Source organism: Myodes glareolus, chromosome 19 (genome assembly GCF_982192425.1).
Source record: "Myodes glareolus chromosome 19, mMyoGla1.1, whole genome shotgun sequence".
In the NCBI taxonomy this organism is placed as follows: domain Eukaryota; kingdom Metazoa; phylum Chordata; class Mammalia; order Rodentia; family Cricetidae; genus Myodes; species Myodes glareolus.
This window is the reverse complement of record NC_142044.1, coordinates 39,224,068-39,242,079: the sequence shown is the minus strand read 5'-3', so window position 1 is coordinate 39,242,079 and position 18,012 is coordinate 39,224,068. Positions and strand designations below refer to the sequence as shown.

At 43.3% G+C, this 18,012-nt stretch overlaps 2 protein-coding genes across 4 annotated transcripts in view; both read left to right on the top strand.

Annotated features, from left to right (window-relative positions):
• Positions 1-6,415: 6,415 nt before the first annotated feature.
• Positions 6,416-18,012, top strand: part of LOC125413352 (apolipoprotein L2-like) — a 57,749-nt gene continuing 46,152 nt past the window's right edge. The window contains exons 1-3 of one of the 3 annotated variants that reach the window (XM_087898927.1): positions 6,416-6,547; positions 9,920-10,109; positions 15,448-17,079. In XM_087898927.1, coding sequence (XP_087755053.1) covers positions 6,535-6,547; positions 9,920-10,109; positions 15,448-16,270 — 1,026 coding nt within the window. In that variant the 5' untranslated portion in view covers positions 6,416-6,534 and the 3' untranslated portion in view covers positions 16,271-17,079. Of the gene's footprint in view, positions 6,548-9,919; positions 10,110-15,447; positions 17,080-18,012 lie in introns of those variants that run through there. The other 2 variants (XM_087898926.1, XM_087898925.1) reach the window with 2 other exon arrangements.
• LOC125413349 (apolipoprotein L3-like) overlaps positions 6,465-18,012 on the top strand; it is a 107,356-nt gene continuing 95,808 nt past the window's right edge. The window contains exon 1 of the mRNA XM_087898922.1: positions 6,465-6,547. Coding sequence (XP_087755048.1) covers positions 6,535-6,547 — 13 coding nt within the window. The 5' untranslated portion in view covers positions 6,465-6,534. The remainder of the gene's footprint in view (positions 6,548-18,012) is intronic.

Here is an 18,012-nt window from a genome sequence, read left to right as displayed (position 1 = left end):
TGGTTCCCTGTGTCAATGCATTCAAGTGTACTTCCCACTTTCTCTTCTATAAGGCTGGTGTGGCTGGCTTTATGGTGATGTCTTTGATTTATTTGGGCTTGAGTTTTGTGCATGGTGATAGATATAGGTCTATGTTCATTCTTCTCCACGTTGATATCCAGTTATGCCAGCACCATTTGTTAAATATGCTTTCTTTTTTTCTATTCGATATTTTTTGCTTCTTTGTCAAAAATCAGGTGTTCAAAGGTGTGTGGATTGATATCCGGGTCTTCGATTCGGTTCCGTTGGTCCTCCTGTCTGTTCTTATGCCACTGCCGGGCTATTTTCAGTACTGTAGCTCTGTAGTAGAGTTTGAAGTCAGGGGTTGTGATGACTCCAGAAGTTCTTTTATTGTACAGGATTGTTTTGACTATCCTGGGTTTTTTGCTTTTCCGTATGAATTTGAGTACTGTTCGTTCATGATCTGTGAAGAATTTTGCTGTAATTTTGATGGGCATTGCATTGAATCTGTAGATTGCTTTTGGTAAGATTGTTACTTTTACTATGTTAATTCTACCTACCCCAAAGCGTGGGAGATCTTTTCACTTTCTGGTATCTTCTTCATTTCTTTCTTCAAAGATTTAATGTTCTTGTCATACAAGTCTTCCACTTGTTTGGTTAGAATTACTCTGAGATATTTTATGCTATTTGTGGCTATTGTGAAGGGTGATGTTTCTCTGATTTCTTTCTCAGCCTATAATCTTTTTGAGTTAATCTTGTATCTTGTTACATTACTGAAAGTGTTTAGGAGTTGTAGAAGTTTGTTGGTAGAATTTTTGGGGTCGCTTATGTAGACTATCATATCATCAGCAAACAGTGAGAGTTTGAATTCTTTTCCAAATTGTATCCCCTTGATCTCATTTTGTTGTCTTATTGCTCTAGCTAGGACCTCAAGAACGATACTGAATAAATATGGAGAGAGTGGACAACCTTGTCTTATTCCTGATTTCAGTAGAATCGTTGGGAGTTTCTCTCCATTTAGTTTGATGTTGGCTGTTAGCTTGCTGTATATTACCTTTATTATGTTTAGGTATGTTCCTTGTATCCCTGCTCTCTCCAAGACTTTTATCATGAAGGGATGTTGTATTTTTCTCGAAAGCTTTTTCGGGATCTAATGAGATGATCATGTGGTTTTTTTATTTCTCAGTTTGTTTATATGGTGGATTATGTTGACAGACTTTCGTATGTTAAACCATCCCTGCATCTCTGGGATGAAGCCAACTTGATCATAGTGGATGATCTGATGTGTTCTTGGATTTGATTTGCCAGAATTTTATTTAGTATTTTTGCATCAAAGTTCATGATTGAGATGGTCTGTAATTCTATTTCTTAGTAATGTTTTTATGTTGTTTGGCTATCAGTGTAATTGTAGCCTCATAAAAAGAGTTTGGCAATATTCCTTCTGTTTCTAGTGTGTGGAATAATTTGAGGAATATTGGTATTAGTTCTTCTTTGAAAGTCTTGTAGGATTCTGAGCAGAAACTATCTGGTCCTGGGCTTTTTGTTGTTGGGAGATTTTGATGACTGTTTCTATTTCTTCAGCAGTTATAGATCTGTTTAATTTGCTTATCTGGTCTTGATTTAATTTTGGTAAGTGATATTTATCCAGAAAGTTGTCCATTTCCTTTACGTGTTCCAATTTTGTGCAGTACAGGTTTTTGAAATATGACCTGATGATTCTCTGTATTTCCTCCAGGTCTGTTGTTATGTCCCCTTTTTCATTTCTTATTTTGTTAATGTGGATATTCTCTCTCTGCCTTTTGGTTAGTTTGGATAAAGGTTTGACTATTTTGTTGATTTTCTCAAAGAACCAGCTCTTTGTCTCATTGATTCTTTGTATTGTTTTCTTTGTTTCTATTTTATTGATTTCAGCTCTCAATTTGATTATTTCCTGCCGTCTAATTCTCTTGGGTGAGTTTGCTTCTTTTTGTTCTAAAGTTTTCAAATGTTCTGTTAATTCACTAGTGTGGGATTTTTCCAGCTTCTTTATGTAGACATTTAGTACTATGAACTTTCCTGTTAATACTGCTTTCATTGTGTCCCATAAATTTGGGTATGTTATGTGGTCATTTTCATTAAATTATAGGAAGTATTTAATTTCTCCCTTTATTTCTTCCTTGACCCATTGGTGATTCAGGTGAGCAATGTTTAATTTTCATGTGTATTTATGGGCTTTCTGGAATTAGTATTACTATTGAATTCTAATTTTAAGCCATGGTAATCTGATAAGATACATGGGGGTATTCCAATTTTTTGTATTTGTTGAGGTTTGTTTTGTTACCGAGTATGAGGTAAATTTTTGAGAAGGTTCCATGAGGTGCTGAGAAGAAGGTATATTCTTTTGTGTTTGGATGGAATATTCTATAGTGTCTGTTAAGTCCATTTGAGTCATAACATCTGTTAGTTCCCTTATTTCTCTGTTCATTTTTATGTCTGGCTGACCTGTCCAGTGGTTAGAGTGGAGTGTTGAAGTCTCCCACTATTAGTGTGTGAAGTTTAATGTGTGATTTAAGTTTTAGAAGTGTTTCTTTTACATAGGAGGGTGTCCTTGTATTTGGGGCATAGATGTTCAGTATTAAGATTTCCTCTTCGTGGATTTTCCTGTGACTAATATGAAATGTCCTTCTTTGTCTCTTTTGATTGATTTTAGATTGAAGTCTATTTTGTTAGACATTGGGATAGCTACACCAGCTTGTTTCTTAGGTTCATTTGATTGGAAAATTTTTACCAAACCTTCACTCTGAGGCGATGTTTGTCTTTGAGGTTGACATGTATTTCTTGTATGCAGAAGAAGGATGAATTCTGTTTTCTGATTCCAGTCTCTTAGCCTTTATCTTTTTATAGTTGAATTGAGTACATTTGTATTAAGGGATATTAATGACCAGTGATTGCTATCTCCTGTTAATTTGCTTTTTTATTGTTGGTGATGTTAATTTGTGTGTTTTCCCCTTCTTTGGGATTTGCTGCTATGAGACCATCAATTGTCTGTGTTTTTGTTGATGTAGCCAACTTCCTTGGGTTGGAGTTTTCCTTCTAGTATTTTGTAGGACTGGGTTTGTGGGTATCTATTGGCTAAATCTGGTTATGTCATGGAATATCTTGTTTTGTCCTTCTATGGTGATTGAAAGTTTTGATAGGTATAATAGTCTGGGGTGGCATCTGCGGTCTCTTATCGCCTGCATAATGCTTGACAATGACCTTCTGGCTTTCATTGTCTCCGATGAGCAGTCAGGTGTAATTTTGATAGGTCTACCTTTATATGTTACTTGGCCTTTTCCCTTCACAGCTCTTAATATTCTTTCTTTATTCTGTGTGGTTAGTGTTTTGATTATTAAGTGGCGAGGGGACTCTTTTTTTAATCTAGTCTGTTTGGTGTTCTGTACCCTTCTTATATCTTCATAGGCATATCTTTCTTTAGGTTTGGAAAGTTTTCTTCTATGGTTTTGTTAAATATGTTTTCTGTGTCTTTGAGTTGAACTTCTTCTATACCTATTATTCTTAGGTTTGGTCTTTTCATGGTGTCCCATATTTCCTGAATATTTTGGGTTAAGCTTTTGTTAGATTTGATGTTTTCTTTGACTGGTGAGTCCGTTTTCTCTATTGTATCTTCAGCGCTTGAGATTCTCTCTCCCATCCTTTGTATTCTGCTGTGTAAGTTTGCGTTTGTGGTTTCTGATCCTTTTCTCATGATTTCTGTTTCTATAATTCCCCCGACTTGTGTTTTCTTTATTGTCTCTATTTCAGTTTTCAAGTTTCAAGTAGTTTCTTTCATATGTTTGATTGATTTTTCTTGGTTCTCCTTAAGGAATTTGCTGATGTCTTCCAATTTTTTGTTTGTCTTTTTCTCTATTTCTTTGAGGGAATTTCTCATTTCCTCTTTAAGAGTCTCAAACATTCTCCTGAAGTTATTTTTAGGTCATTTTCTTCTGCTTCATCTATATTTAGTTGTTCAAGTCTTGCTGTTGTATGGTCTCTTGATTTTACCGGTGATTTTATTGGTGTTCTTTGTGGTGTTGCGTGTGTTCTTATCTTGTGTACTCATCTTTTCCTCTAATTGGTTTGGTCATGGCTGTCTGTGATTCTCTTCACAGCTCTTAATATTCTTTCTTTATTCTGTGTGGTTAGTGTTTTGATTATTAAGTGGTGAGGGGACTCTTTTTTTAATCTAGTCTGTTTGGTGTTCTGATGTGATGGAGGAGGGTTATCTGTCTATTGTGTTATTTTCATTGGTCAATAAAGAGACTGCCTTGGCCCTTTGATAGGACAGAAAATTAGGTAGGCGGAGTAAACAGAACAGAATGCTGGGAAGAGGGCTGTGAGGCAGAAGCCATGGAGCCAGCCACCAGGTCAGACATGCTGAATCTTTTCCGGTAAGCCACCACCTCGTGGTGCTACAGATTATTAGAAATGGGTTAATATCATGATATGAGAGTTAGTCAGTAACTAACTCTCTAGAGATAATGGGCCAGGCAGTGCTTAAATAAATACAATTTGTGTGTTATTATTTCTGGGGCTAAGCTAGCCGTGCGGGAGCTGGGCAGGATGAAAAGCAGGCCTGCCCACAGCCCCTCACTACAGATGGCTGCCCAACGTGGATAACTGAATCCACAGAAAGCCTGAGAAAGCTTGGGAAAGAATAGAGTAAAGCATGTTCTCTTGGTAGCAGCAATTTCTCGGGTCTGCTCTGCTTGCTAGAGCAAGCAAGCACTCTCATCTAAGGGAGATTTCCTGATTATCTTCTAGGTGTCAGTGAATCCAAGGATCAGATGGTTGTTCCTTGTGCTATACTCAATGCCACAGTTCTAGTTACCCCATTGGTTACTCCTTATTCTTGGATTTTGCTCAGCACTCCTGGGCTTTGCTCCACTCCTATGGAGTTTGCTGTCTCAGGCCTGCTCTGGCCTAGGTTATTGGCTCAGATATGTTTCTGTAAAAGTACCTGGTCTAGATCTGCTCCTGCAGAGGTCCCCGGCTTGGGGTTGGTCCTGTAAATGTCTCTGGCTCTGAAGGTCTCCCTCAGAGGTCCTAGACTTGGGTGTGACCAAACCTGCAGAGGACCTGTCTCAGGCCTACTCCCTCCAAGGTCTCAGACTCACACTAAGACCCACAAGGGTCCTGGCTCAGGTCTACTCCATTGCAGGTCCCAGATTCATGCCTGTACCTTGAGAAGTCTCTGGTTTTAGCCCACTCACCCACTGGTTGCTTCCCTGTACCTGCTCCTGTGGAGTTTGTTGTCTCAAGTCTGCTCTGGCCTAGGTTGCTGGCCCAATCCTGCTTCTACAAATGACCCTGGTCTGGGTCTGCTCCTGTTCCTGTGGCGATCACTGTCCCAGGCCTGCTTTGGCCTACGTGGCTGGCTCAGTCCTGCTCTTTTGGAGTTTGCTGCCTCAGACCTCATAGGCTCAGGTCACTGGCTCAGTCTTGTGCCTATGGAGTTCACTACCTCAGACCTGCTCTGACAGTTTTACTTTTTAAAATTGTTCTTTCTTAACATACTAGCTGCTCAAGGTTTCACTATCTCATACAAACTCTTTCTTTATTGTTGTTATTTTTCAAGACAGGGTTTCTCTGTAGTCTAGGAGCCTGTCCTAGAACTAGCTCTATAGACCAGACTGGCTTCAAAAGCACAGAGATTCCACTGTCTTTGCCTCCCAAGTGCTGGGATTTAATGTGTGTGCTACCACCATCTGGCCCCCATAAAAACTCTTAAAGGAGCCATATCCTCCCTTTTTTCAGCTTTCTCAGGCCATATGAAAGGATAGCCCACATTAGTTTGCTAAAATGTCGTGAAGTTTTTTTTTTTTAATTACTCTTTTGGGGTCCAGCCACTCAGCTACAAAGCAAACCATGAAATAAAAGTAAGATTTACCAAAGTAAGAGAGTGGAAAAAAACCAAGAGGCAAAAGAGAGACAGGTTAATTTAAGAAGAGCTGACAAGAAACAAGACAAGCTAAGGCTGGTCATTTATAAGTAAGTATAAGTCTCCATGTATGATTTATTTGGGAGCTGGGTGGCAGGCCCCCAAAGGAGTAAGAAAACCAACAACACACAGGTAAGTGGAACTCAGTGAGTTAGAGGCCAGCCTGGTCTACAGGTGGGTTCCAGAGCAGCCAAGGCTACATGGAGAATCCCTGTGCCAAAACACAAAAAAACAAGAAAGAAAGAAAGAAAGAAAGAAAGAAAGAAAGAAAGAAAGAAAGGAAGGAAGGAAGGGAGAGAGAGAGAGAGAGAGAGAGAGAGAGAGAGAGAGAAAGAAAGAAAAGAAGGCAGGCTTCTTAAATAGCACTCAGAGTCCAGAGAGGCAGATATGCTTTGGATCAGGTTCTTTCAGCCCTTGGCTGTCACCACTGAATGATCTGTGGTCAGCAGATCCCTGGTCACAGCAGCTGTCCCCATTCTGTCCCACAGGTTGTACCCTCCTGTAGCCTGGACACCCGGTGAGCTGTAAGGAAAGCTGTCAGGATCCCCTGAGCGACACCAAGACCCACAGCTGTCATGGGCTCCCCAGGTAATCAGTCTGTTCTCTGCTGCTGCTCACGGCCTAGGACTGCCAGGGCCTCCCTGCTGAGGCCTGCTGAGGAGTCAAAGATGCAGGAGGAGAACCCCAAGGGGGAGCAGAGAGCTCCCCAGTCCTGGGTCAGAGCAGCCTTCCTCCTAACCTTGTCTTGGGATGCATTCAAAGGAGTAACTTCAGCAATACCCAGTCTAAAAATTGGAAGTCAAAGAGGGGGGGAGAAACAGAGGAAACAGGAGGCAGGGAATGTGAAGATGGGAGGCAGCTCCAGCCCTCTCTTGGTGGCTCGCTCTCAGCTGACCCTGTGGCACTGTCCCTGAGGAGAGAGTCCACCCTGCTTTAGCTCAGATACCCACCTGTTCTAACTGCTTCATCAGGAAGTTACTACACCCCAGAGACACCTTGCCCACAGTCCATCTATGTTACCTGGAGATTCTCACCTCCTATTACCTATTCGGGCCCAAGTGTCCCCATGTGTCCAGGTAGACCAGAGCCTGCTGTATCCTCTCATTGCACCCCATTAATTCCAACAGACCTAATTCTCATCCCCAAACTGTGTTAGGGCACCTTCCCTGCACAGCCAGGACCAGAGCTTGTTTATCCGGTGTGTTGGTCTCAAGCCAGGCCTGGTTTTTCTTTTGTTGTGAAAAAAAAAAAAAACTGAAACAGAAACCCAGAAAAAGCAATAATAACAAAAGGTCTGCTCAGAAGTGACTCTACCCAGGAACAGCCCTAAGCCCAAGAACAGCCCCCTACCCCAGCCCCTGACCCACACCAGTGTCCTGATCCTGTGCTCACTGTCTGCTTCCCTCACCTCTGCTGCTTAGGCAGTCAAGTCATTTGCTCAGCTTGGCCAACCCACACTGCACAGCAGGCGTGTTAAAGAATGAGAGAGAAAAAAACTATGAGTGTGCACTTGGTCAGGACGCCAATAGAACTTCAATGTAACCAACTTATCCCACCCAAGGGTGTACACCCCAAGGAACCTCCATGTGTGCGTTAGAGAGGAGCTGGGGCACTCATAGCCATCACAGCATGATTCACAATAACTGAGACGTGGGAAGAGCAGTCATACACATCAACAGATGCATAGAAACAATGCGGTGCACATGAAGGTGGAATTTTATTCAGATATAAAGATGAATGAAAGTGTGCCATCTGCAGGAAAATGGGTGGAACTGAGGGGCATCCTGTTGAGCAAAATAAGTCAGATTTAAAGACAAATGTTGAGTGTTTTCTTTCAAATGTGGAACCTAGATCACACACACACACACACACACACACACACAGAAAGAGAGAGAGAGAGAGAGAGAGAGAGAGAGAGAGAGAGAGAGAGAGAGAGAAAACATAGAGGGGAAGTATTATCCAAAGGCAGACTAGTAACAGGAGAAGGTACAGAGTGAATACAGCCAACACACATGATAAACTTGAATAAAATGGCATTTCAAAACTCTCCACTTTAGACAATAAATAGACATTAATAACAGAGAAATCATGCAATAGAATAAGGAAGGGAGGAACCTTTAGATGCCGGATGCTTAGAGCATGCAGGAGGCCCTAGGGTCCACGAGGAAGGATACAGAGCACGTGGAGTCCGCAGGGTCAGTTTTCCCTTCTACTAAATGGGGCGGCCTGAAAAGCCTTGGCAGGTGCTGGGGTGCCAGACCCTGACACATGAGGAAACCAGGGTCAGCGTGGAGGGTCCCACCAACCAGTGACCCCTGTATACTGCTGATCTTAGCATGTCCATCACAGCAGGAGCAGGAGCCTTTACTGACACTTGATCTTAGTAGTGTGTCATTGAAATGTCATTTTCAACCGTAAGAGACACACCCTCCAGGTATGTCACAAAATATCTCGTCCTCATTCCCTTCTCTTTAATACCATAACCTCCACATTACATGAGCAGGAACTGACCTCAAGTGACCTGAGAAGATTTGCAGCCATTACGATGTTGATCTCCTTTAACGGGAAGTTCACGTGTTCTGGTGCCAGTTGTGAATGAAGGCTTTACTGCTGGAACTGCCCCGCATGCTTCCTTTCTTCTTCTTTTCTTCCTCCAATTCTCCTCCTCCCTCTCTCTTCCCTGTCACTCAAAAAATGCTAACTAATTCGATATTTAAGAGTAATTAACTGAATATTTTAGAGCAGGTAGTGATATTGAGAATTGAATTTTGAACAATCTTTTTTAATGATTTTTTAAAATTTTATGTAAATTTGTCTTTTTCCTGCATGTATGTCTGTGTGAGGGTGTTGGATACCTGGTGCTGGGGTTACAGACAGTTTGTGAGGTTCCTGTGGGTGATGGGAATTGAACCCAGTACCTCTGGAAGGACAGCCAGTGCTCTTAACTGCTGAGCCAGTGAATGATAAAATTTTAAACTAATAGCATACTAATTTATCATGAAATATCATACTGTGTTACATACATACATACATACAATGACAATGGGACAATTAAAAATGAAAATCAAGTTTGGGACTAGAGAGTGGCTCAGCGGTGAAGAGCACTTGCTGCTCTTTCAGAGGACAAGGGTTCAGTTCCCAGCACCCACATCAGGTTCACAGCAGGCTGTAACAGCCGCTCCAGGGGACCCAAGGACCTCTTTGGTCACCAGACACACATGGTGCATAGACATAAATACAAGCAGGCAAATATTCCTATACATGAAATGAAAATCAAGGGAAAAGGTCGCATTCAAGGACTGGGCCACAGGCACACAGTAGATGGATGCCATCTCTGGACTCACCCTCTTCCTGGGGACGAGAGATTCACTTTCTAACTGTTCTGAGCTGAAACCATACGTGTCTCTGCAAAGCACCATGACATCTCCCTGGTATATCTGTCTTCTCAGGATGCTATCACAAAGTGACACTGGGTAGGTGGCTTAAAGAGAAAAGACCTCTTCTCTCACTGTTCTGGAATTCAACATCCACAATCAAAGTTTGGCAGACTGGCCCTGGGGGACACTCTCTTCCAAGTTGGTAGAGGGAGCCTGTTCTAGCCCAAGGTCTTTCTGGAGAGAAGAGAGCCAGGGAAAGGGAGAAAGGGGAGGGTGGGGTAGATAGAGAAGGAGGGAATGGAGGGAGGGAGCTTCTTCTGGCTGCTGTGAGGACACTAACACTCTGGGTCAGGGACCTCACTCACAACTTCACTTGCTTCCTTATCTACCTCCAAATACAATCACCTGGGGATAGAGCTTTAACAAATGAGTTAAGGGACACAGCTCAGTCTCTACTAAAAGTGACACCAGATTATACCTGAAGGGACAGATGCTCAGGAACACATTTTAAAACCTAGCTCCTGAAGCCATTCAAGGTCTCCAGCATGCTCCTCTAACCATATTCCTTTTCCTTCCCATCTAGAGGGGAAAGGCTTCATCATGTCTGTGGTTGAGTACCTCTGGGACACATGGAGCACAGTGGCCCTGCAGCTCCTGCCGACCAAAGGTGGGTTTGGAAAACAACTTGTGGACAGAGCTGGTTTGTCTAGTTTCTCTCCATTTAATTTGATGTTGGCTGTCGGCATGTTGTTTATTGTTTATATTATATTTAGGTAAGTTCCTTAGATCCCTAATCTCTGTAAAACTTTTATGATTTATGGGCAGTAGATTTTTCCAAAGACTTTTTCACCATCTAAGAAGATGACCATGTGTTTTGTCTTTCTGTCTGTTTATATTGTGGATTACATTGACAGATTTTTCTTATATTGAGCCATCCCTGCATGTAAGGGATGAACCCTACTTGTTCCTGATTAATGTTTTTTTAAGTGTTCTAGGATTCAGTTTGCCAATATTTTATCTAGCTTTTGCATTCAATGTTCTACATGGAGACTCTTTCATTGTTGCATCATTGTGTGGTTGGGTATTCAGGTAACAGTAGCCTGATAGAAAGAATTCATAGCTTTTCTATGTGGACTCTGGAACACAGAACTCAGGTCCACGTGTTTGTTTGGCAAACACTTTACCAAATTACCCACATCCTAAGGGTGCATCTAGCTATTAAGGGAGAATTGTCTGCTGTCCTCAACACACGGCACAGTCATGTGAGAGCTCACACGGGGTGACACACACCAAGAAAGATGCCTTGGTAGAGAAGCCGTGTACTGACATGAGTTAGCAATCAGGAAGGTGCTGGGCTGGGCTGCTGCCCTAAGGGAAAGAGACAGAAGAGCTCTGGATGTGCATTCAGCTGGGGACTCTGGCGGACAAGCTGAATGAGGGGCAGTGGTTAGCAGGGAGAAGGGGCACTGTGAAGCTGACCTCATAGGATGCATCTTGAGGGAGGTCCGGACTAAGACAGCAAAAGTTAGACACAGGAATTGGATTGAGTATCAAAAGTAGGGCAGTCTCACAACTGACTTAAGATTCTTGACAAGTCTGAGCAGGGAACACCAACGTGTACAGGAAAGGCATGGTAAGTCAAGACCGAGCCACACTATGAAAGTAGCTTAGAAAAGTTTAATAAAGTTGACTCAAGAAAAAATATTTATCTACATAAGCTTCAGTGTCCAGAAGTTTGTCGGACCTTCACATATACAGTCCCCATGAGTGTCCTGGGTTCTCCCTCCCTCCTGGATTCCATGCCTCTAGTGTCTAGATCTCCTGGAGATCAGAAAAGACACCAAAATCCTACCGCATGTCACCATTCTCAGGCTTGAAATTCTCAGAGAGCTAGGGAACCTACCTATTTGGTTTTTTTTTATACTTTCTTTCTTTTTTCTATTACTTTATAAATAATACCAATCAAAATTCCCACTTTCTTCCCTCCTCCCACTTTCCTCCCGCTCCCCCACACATCCTCTCTCCACCACTCTCCAGTCCTAAGAGAGGGCAAGACACCCTGCCCTGTGGGTAGTCCAAGGCCCTCCCCTTTCCACCCAGGCTTAGGAAGGTGTGCATCCAAAGAGAATTGGATCCCAAAAAGCAAGTACATGCAGTAGAGACAAATCCTGGTGCCATTGTCACTAGCCCCTCAGTCTGCCCCAATATCAACCACATTCAGCGGGTCCAGTTTGATCCCATGCTCGTTCATTCCCAGTCCAGCTGGAGTTGGTGAGCTCCCATTAGCTCAGGCACACTGTCTCAGTGGGTGAACCAACCCCTCATGGTCCTGACTTCCTTGCTAATATTCTCCCTCCTTCTGTTCTTCAACTGGACCTTGGGAGCTGAGTCCAGTGCTCCAATGTGGGTCTCTGTCTCTGTCTCCGTCTGTCACCGGATGAAAGTTCTATGGTGATATTGAAGATAGTCATCAGTCTGACTATGGGACAAGGCCAGTTCAGGAACCCTCTCCTCCACTGCCCAGGGTCCTATCTGGGGTCATCCCTGTGGATTCCTGGGAACCCCTCCAGAGCCAAGCCTCTTACTAACCCCAAAATGGCTCCCTCAATTAAGATATCTCCTTCCCTGCTCCCAAATCCGTCCTTCCTCCATCTCAACCATCTGACTCCCTCAAGCTCTCCCTAACGCTCCCCTTCTCCCTTCTCTCTCTCCCACTCCCATTCACTCCAACCTCCTGCCCCATGTTCCCAATTTTTGCCTGATGATCTTCTCTGCTTCCAATTTCCAGGAGGATCTATATATGTATTTTTTGGGTTCACCTTATTATTTAGCTTCTCTAGGATCATGAACTATAGGCTCAATGTCCTTTGTTTATGGCTAGAATCCACTAATGAGTGAATACATACCATATTCATATTTTTGGGTCTGGATTATCTCACTAAAGATAGTGTTTTTTACTTCCGTCCATTTGCATGCAAAATTCAAGATGTCTTTGTTTTTAACCGCTGAGTAGTACTCTAATGTGCAGATGTTCCACACTTTCTTTATCCATTCTTCCATTGAGGGGCATCTAGGTTGTTTCCAGGTTCTGTCTATAATGCTGCTATGAACATAGTTGAACAAATGCTTTTGTAGTACGATTGAGCATCTTTTGGTATATTCTTAAGAGTGGTATTGCTGGATTCTGAGGTAGGTTGACTTTCAATTTTCTGAGAAGCCGCCACACTGATTTCCAAAGTGGTTGCACAAGTTTGCATTCCCACCAACAATGAATGAGTGTTCCCCTTACTCCACATCCTCTCCAGCATAGGCTGTCATTGGTGGTTTTGATTTTAGCCATTCTGACAGGTGTAAGACGGTATCTCAAAGTTTTTTTAATTTGCATTTCACTGATAGCTAAGAAAGTTGAACATGACCTTAAGTATCTTTTGGCCATTTGAAATTCTTCTGTTGAGAATTCTCTGTTTAGTTCAGTACCCCATTTTTTAATTGGGTTATTTAGAATTTTAATGTCTAGTTTCTTGAGTTCTTTACATATTTTGGAGATCAGATCTTTGTCTGATGTGGGGTTGGTGAAGATCTTCTCCCATTCAGTAGGTTGCCTTTTTGTCTTAATGTCTGTGTCCTTTGCATTAGAGAAGTTTCTCAGTTTCAGGAGGTCCCATTCATTCATTGTTGCTCTTATTGTCTGTGCTACTGGGATTATACATAGGAAGTAGTCTCCTGTGCCCATGCATTGCAGGCTACTTTCCACTTTCTCTTTTATCAGGTTCAGTGTAGTCAGGTTTATATTGAGGTCTTTAATCCATTTGGACTTGAGTTTTGTGCATGGTGATAGATATGAATCTATTTTTATTCTTCTATAGGTTGACATCCAGTTATGCCAGCAACATTTGTTAAAGATGCTTTCCTTCTTCCATTGTATAATTTTAGCTTCTTTGTCAAAAATCAGGTGTTCATAGGTGTGCGGATTAATATCCAGGTCTTCAATTCAATTCCATTGGTCAACATCTCTGTTTTTATGCCAATACCAAGTTGTTTTCTTTACTGTAGCTCTATAATAGAGTTTGACGTCAGGGATAGTAATGCCTCCAGGAGTTCCTTTATTGTATAGAATTGCTTTGACTGTCCTGGGTTTTTTGTTTTTCCATATAAAGTTGATTAATGTTCTCTCAAGGTCTGTGAAGAATTTTGTTGGGATTTTGATGGGGATTGGATTGAATCTATAGATTGCCTTTGGTAGGATTGCCATTTTTACTATGTTGATCCTACCAATAAAAGAGCATGGGAGATCCTTCAATTTTCTGATATCCTTTTCAATTTCTGTCTTCAAAGACTTAAAGTTCTTGTCAAATAGGTCTTTCACTTCCTTGCTTACTGTTACCCCAAGATACTTTATGCTATTTGTGGCTATTGTGAGAGGTGATGTTCTCTGATTTTCCCCTCAGCTTTTTTATCTTTTGTGTATGGGAGAGCTACTGATTTTTTTTTTGCATTGATCTTGTATCCGCCACATCACTGAAGATATTTATCAGCTGTAGGAGTTCTCTGGTACAGTTTTTGGGGTCACTTATGTACACTAACATATCATCTACAAATAGCAAAAATTTAACTTCTTCCTTTCTAATTTGAATCCATTTGATCCCCTTATGTTGTCTTATTGCTATTGCTAGAACTTCAAGCACTATGTTGAAGAGATATGGAGAGAGTGGACAGCCTTGTCTTGTTCCTGATTTTAGTGGAATCGCTTTGAGTTTCCCTCCATTTAATTTGATGTTAGCAGCAGGAACACTCCCCACTGGCTCTGCAGTCCCCTCAGCCCCGAAGCAGTCTGTGTTGGGGGTTCCAAGGACCTCATGGAGGAAAAGTCAGGCTTGGGGGCAAAGTGGGATGGGGTAAAGAAAGCCAGCAGCAGGAACAAACCCCGTTGGATGGCCAGAAAAGCTTAGGGAATTGGGGGCCCTGGATTCCATCCCCTTGAGAAGGTCCCGGAGAGTGGTACTTCCAGCTGTCTGGCCCTGTGGCCACTGACTCACCTCTCTGGTCCCCTCAGCATGGGAGCTGGGTTCCAAGGACCTCGCAGATGAAAAGTTGGGCTTGGTGGCTGAACCTACCTAATTTGAATTCTCAGTTTTGCCTGCGGTGGAAACACTTGCAGATGCACAGTGAGGTGCCTTGGGGATGGGACCCACATGAAAATGGGGACCCACTCATGGTTCTTTATCTTCTACTCACAGCTGGAAGGGAACTTTGTGTGCTGTGTTTTGAGTGGAAGGGTCTTAGCTGTGAGCGGCCCCACCAGGTCAGGTGTACACACAGCTGCAGTGCAAGGAGTCATGCAGCTACAAAGGATGTCCTGTGCAGGGTTTCTCTCCCAGGGGTGTGCAATTAGCAGACTCTCAAATCACAAGTCCCCAAGCAAATGTGGACATCCCAAACCAGCAGCAGGTCGTGGTAGGGTAGACAAGTCAGTTCCCAGTAGCTGAAACCAGGGGGCATTGTTTTATTGGGAAAAGTGTAATCTTTGGAAAACACTAACTTTCCTAAAATAAAGGATTTTTTTCCCCCAAACCTCACTTCTCTGTGTTTTAGAGTTCCTAGAAAGAAGTATGTTGGTAGTGGTGACATTGGCCTTGAGGGGAAGCCATGTTTATTAAATGTCTATCAATAAAAATGTGTGATAAATGACTAGAGATGACTCAGGAGTTAAGAGCACTTTGTGCTCTGCCACAGGGCTGAAGTCCAGTTCCCAGCATCCTCGTGATGGCTCACAACTGTCTGTAACTCTGGGTCTAGAGATCTAATTCTTTCTTCTGTCCTCCATGGCACTAGGCCTGCAGATGGAAAGTGCACACACACATCTGCAGGCAAAACACTCAAAGAACTAAAATAAAAATTTTAAAGGACACAGTAACATGGTTTTTTAGCTCATTGTGTCCTTAACAATTAAATGTTGTGTGGTGAATCCAACCTGCTCACCAATGCAAGAATGACATTATACAGCTGCAAGACTCTCCTCCATTTCATTCACAGCAGATCATTGTGATTGCCTCAGGAAAGATCTTTCCAAACTCTCTTCCTCACTGAGTTAGTTGGTCTCTCCCTTTACAGGAAAGTGAAAGATGCCCCACGTGAGAAGGAAAGGTTTTTGGAAGTTTATCCTCAGGTGATACAGGAGCTTGAGGAGAGCATCAGGAAGCTCCACGCCCTTGCAGACAAGATTGACAAGGTGCACAGGGACTGCACCATCACACAAGTGGTGGCCAGCTCCACCAGTGCTGTGTCTGGGGTCCTGACGATTCTTGGTCTCACTCTAGCGCCTGTGACAGCAGGAGTCAGTCTGGGACTTTCAGCCACAGGCATGGGACTTGGGGCAGCAGCGGCTGTGACAAGTGTTTCCACAACCATTGTGGAAAAAGTAAGCACAGCATCGGTGGAAGCTGAAGCCAGCCAGCTTCTGCCAAGGAGCAACGACACCGAGAATGACATTAAAAGCAACAACACTGAAAAGGACATTAAAGAAATTGTGGAGAAGAGCACCCCCAGGCTTATTTCTGTATTTAAGAAATCATCCCGGGACCTAGAAGTTATGAAGAAGAACATTGATGCCATCAAGATCACCAAAGTCAGCCCTCGCCTGGCAAATAATGCCAAGCGTCTTATGACCACAGGGAAGGTGTCAGCCAAAAGCACTACACAGGTGAAGAAAGTCTTTGGAGGCACTGCTCTGGCAATGACCAAAGGAGCCCGGATCATGGGTGTGGCCACTGCAGGTCTCTCTCTTGTGACAGATGTGTTCAGCCTCATAGAAGACTCAAAGCATTTGCATGAGGGTGCAAAGGCAGAGTCTGCTGCAAAGCTGCGGCAACAGGCTAAGGACATGGAGCAGAAGTTGCAGGAGCTCATCCGAGTTCATGACATCCTGACTCAGTGACCTCTTCCTCAGTGCAGCTCAGAGGACTGGGGATGGGGTGTGTTGGACAGAGCCATGGACACTTGATGGCTCCTGAATGTATCCTCTTCATATCAATGCCATAACAGTGATAGTGCCTGTTAGAGGAGAGGCCACATTAAGGGAAAGGAAGCCTGAACAGAGGTGGGACAGGCTTATGATCTCCCACTACACTTCACTGCTCTTTTAGATCCAAAAACCCTTAGCATCCCACATAAGGACCAAGGTCCCAAGCTGGGGAGAACACCCAAGGCCTGACTAAGCCACAGCATGGCTGCTCCCCAGTCACACCCCCCACACTGCTCTTAACAGAGGCTCACCATCCTCAATCCACCGAGCTGCCAGCTTTCCCACTGCTTTCTGATAGAGACTTCTCCTCCTTCCTAGTTCTGCTAAATTCTGTGTTTTTCCAATTATTTCCCAATCTTACAATCAGACTCTGTGCATGAACCCCATTTCTTTCTTCGTGGTATGGTCATGAGAAGTGATATGAGTTTTTGGTGGAATGCTCAGAGGGTAGACAGGAAGGGGTGCTGGGGACGTCATCTGCATGGTCATCACAGGTGCTTGGTCCTATGTTCCAGCTGTGGGCTCCACAGGATGGAGGGGTGACAGGATGTGGCTGGTGAGTTCTGCTCTCTGCAAGCAGACTCTTGGGAGAGTCACAAGGCTTAATTCCTACTGAAGTTTAAAATTTGCTGTATTTGGATGAGATCTGCTGAGATGCACACGAAAGCTACACTTGCTCCATAATATTTGAAGAATTAATTTGTAAACACTGTAAACAATGACCTGGTCATGCTTTGTGTTTTGTGAAAATGATATCATGTGCTTTCTAGATTGTTGACTACAGAAAGTTGGTAATTTTCTCCAGATTTCTATCATCTCCTCCTTTAAAAACTGTTTCTTTATTATGGATTAACAAAAATATTTGAAATTTATACAAGAACCATTTTCCTTCTTGATCTCACCCTCTGCTTCTGGCCACAGAAGACCCCTGAGGCTGCAGCAGTGAGCGGTGTCCCCTTCTTCCTTACCACTCAAGTGGCCTCTTCCCAAGTTCAGAACACCTGAGACAGAGAGCCGACCTGTGTACTTCCTGAGTCTTGTCTGTTAGAGGAACATTCTTGTGTCCCACAGCCCCTCTGTCCTTCCTTGGAAGGGATGTCTGGCTAAGGGACAGCTGGATGTGGACAAAGCCATCGCCCTGGGGGTGCAGAGCGGTAAGAGAACTGAGTACCATAGCCCTTTCAGTGAATGATCACTGAGGTATCCAGTGCCCACAGAACTCCCTGCAGCTTCCAGTCCAGGGCCACTTCACCTCTATGGTTCTCCCCACCTGGAACACACCTTCCTTTGCGAAAGGGACAAACAAGCCATGGTTGGTGTCGGTGAGAATTGACACAGCCCATTGGCACTTCTCATAGACAGAGCATTACTTCATGGGTGGTGAAAGTATTCTAGTAGGTAGCAGCTTATTTTCAAAATAGAGATACACTTAAAAAGGATTTAAAATGAATTTTTATGATGTAATAATGTATCTCAGGTGTTAGAAGTGCTCTTAACAAAAGAAAAGGCTATGGGAAGAGACCAGTGAGGCTCAGAGATGAGTAGAGGCCCCAGAAAGGGACAGGGGAGATGAACAGGGTGAAGGAAGGACAGAGCAGAGGAGGGGCTGTGACCAGGTCTGTCCCTGCTGAACACAAATGACAGGCAACAGAACT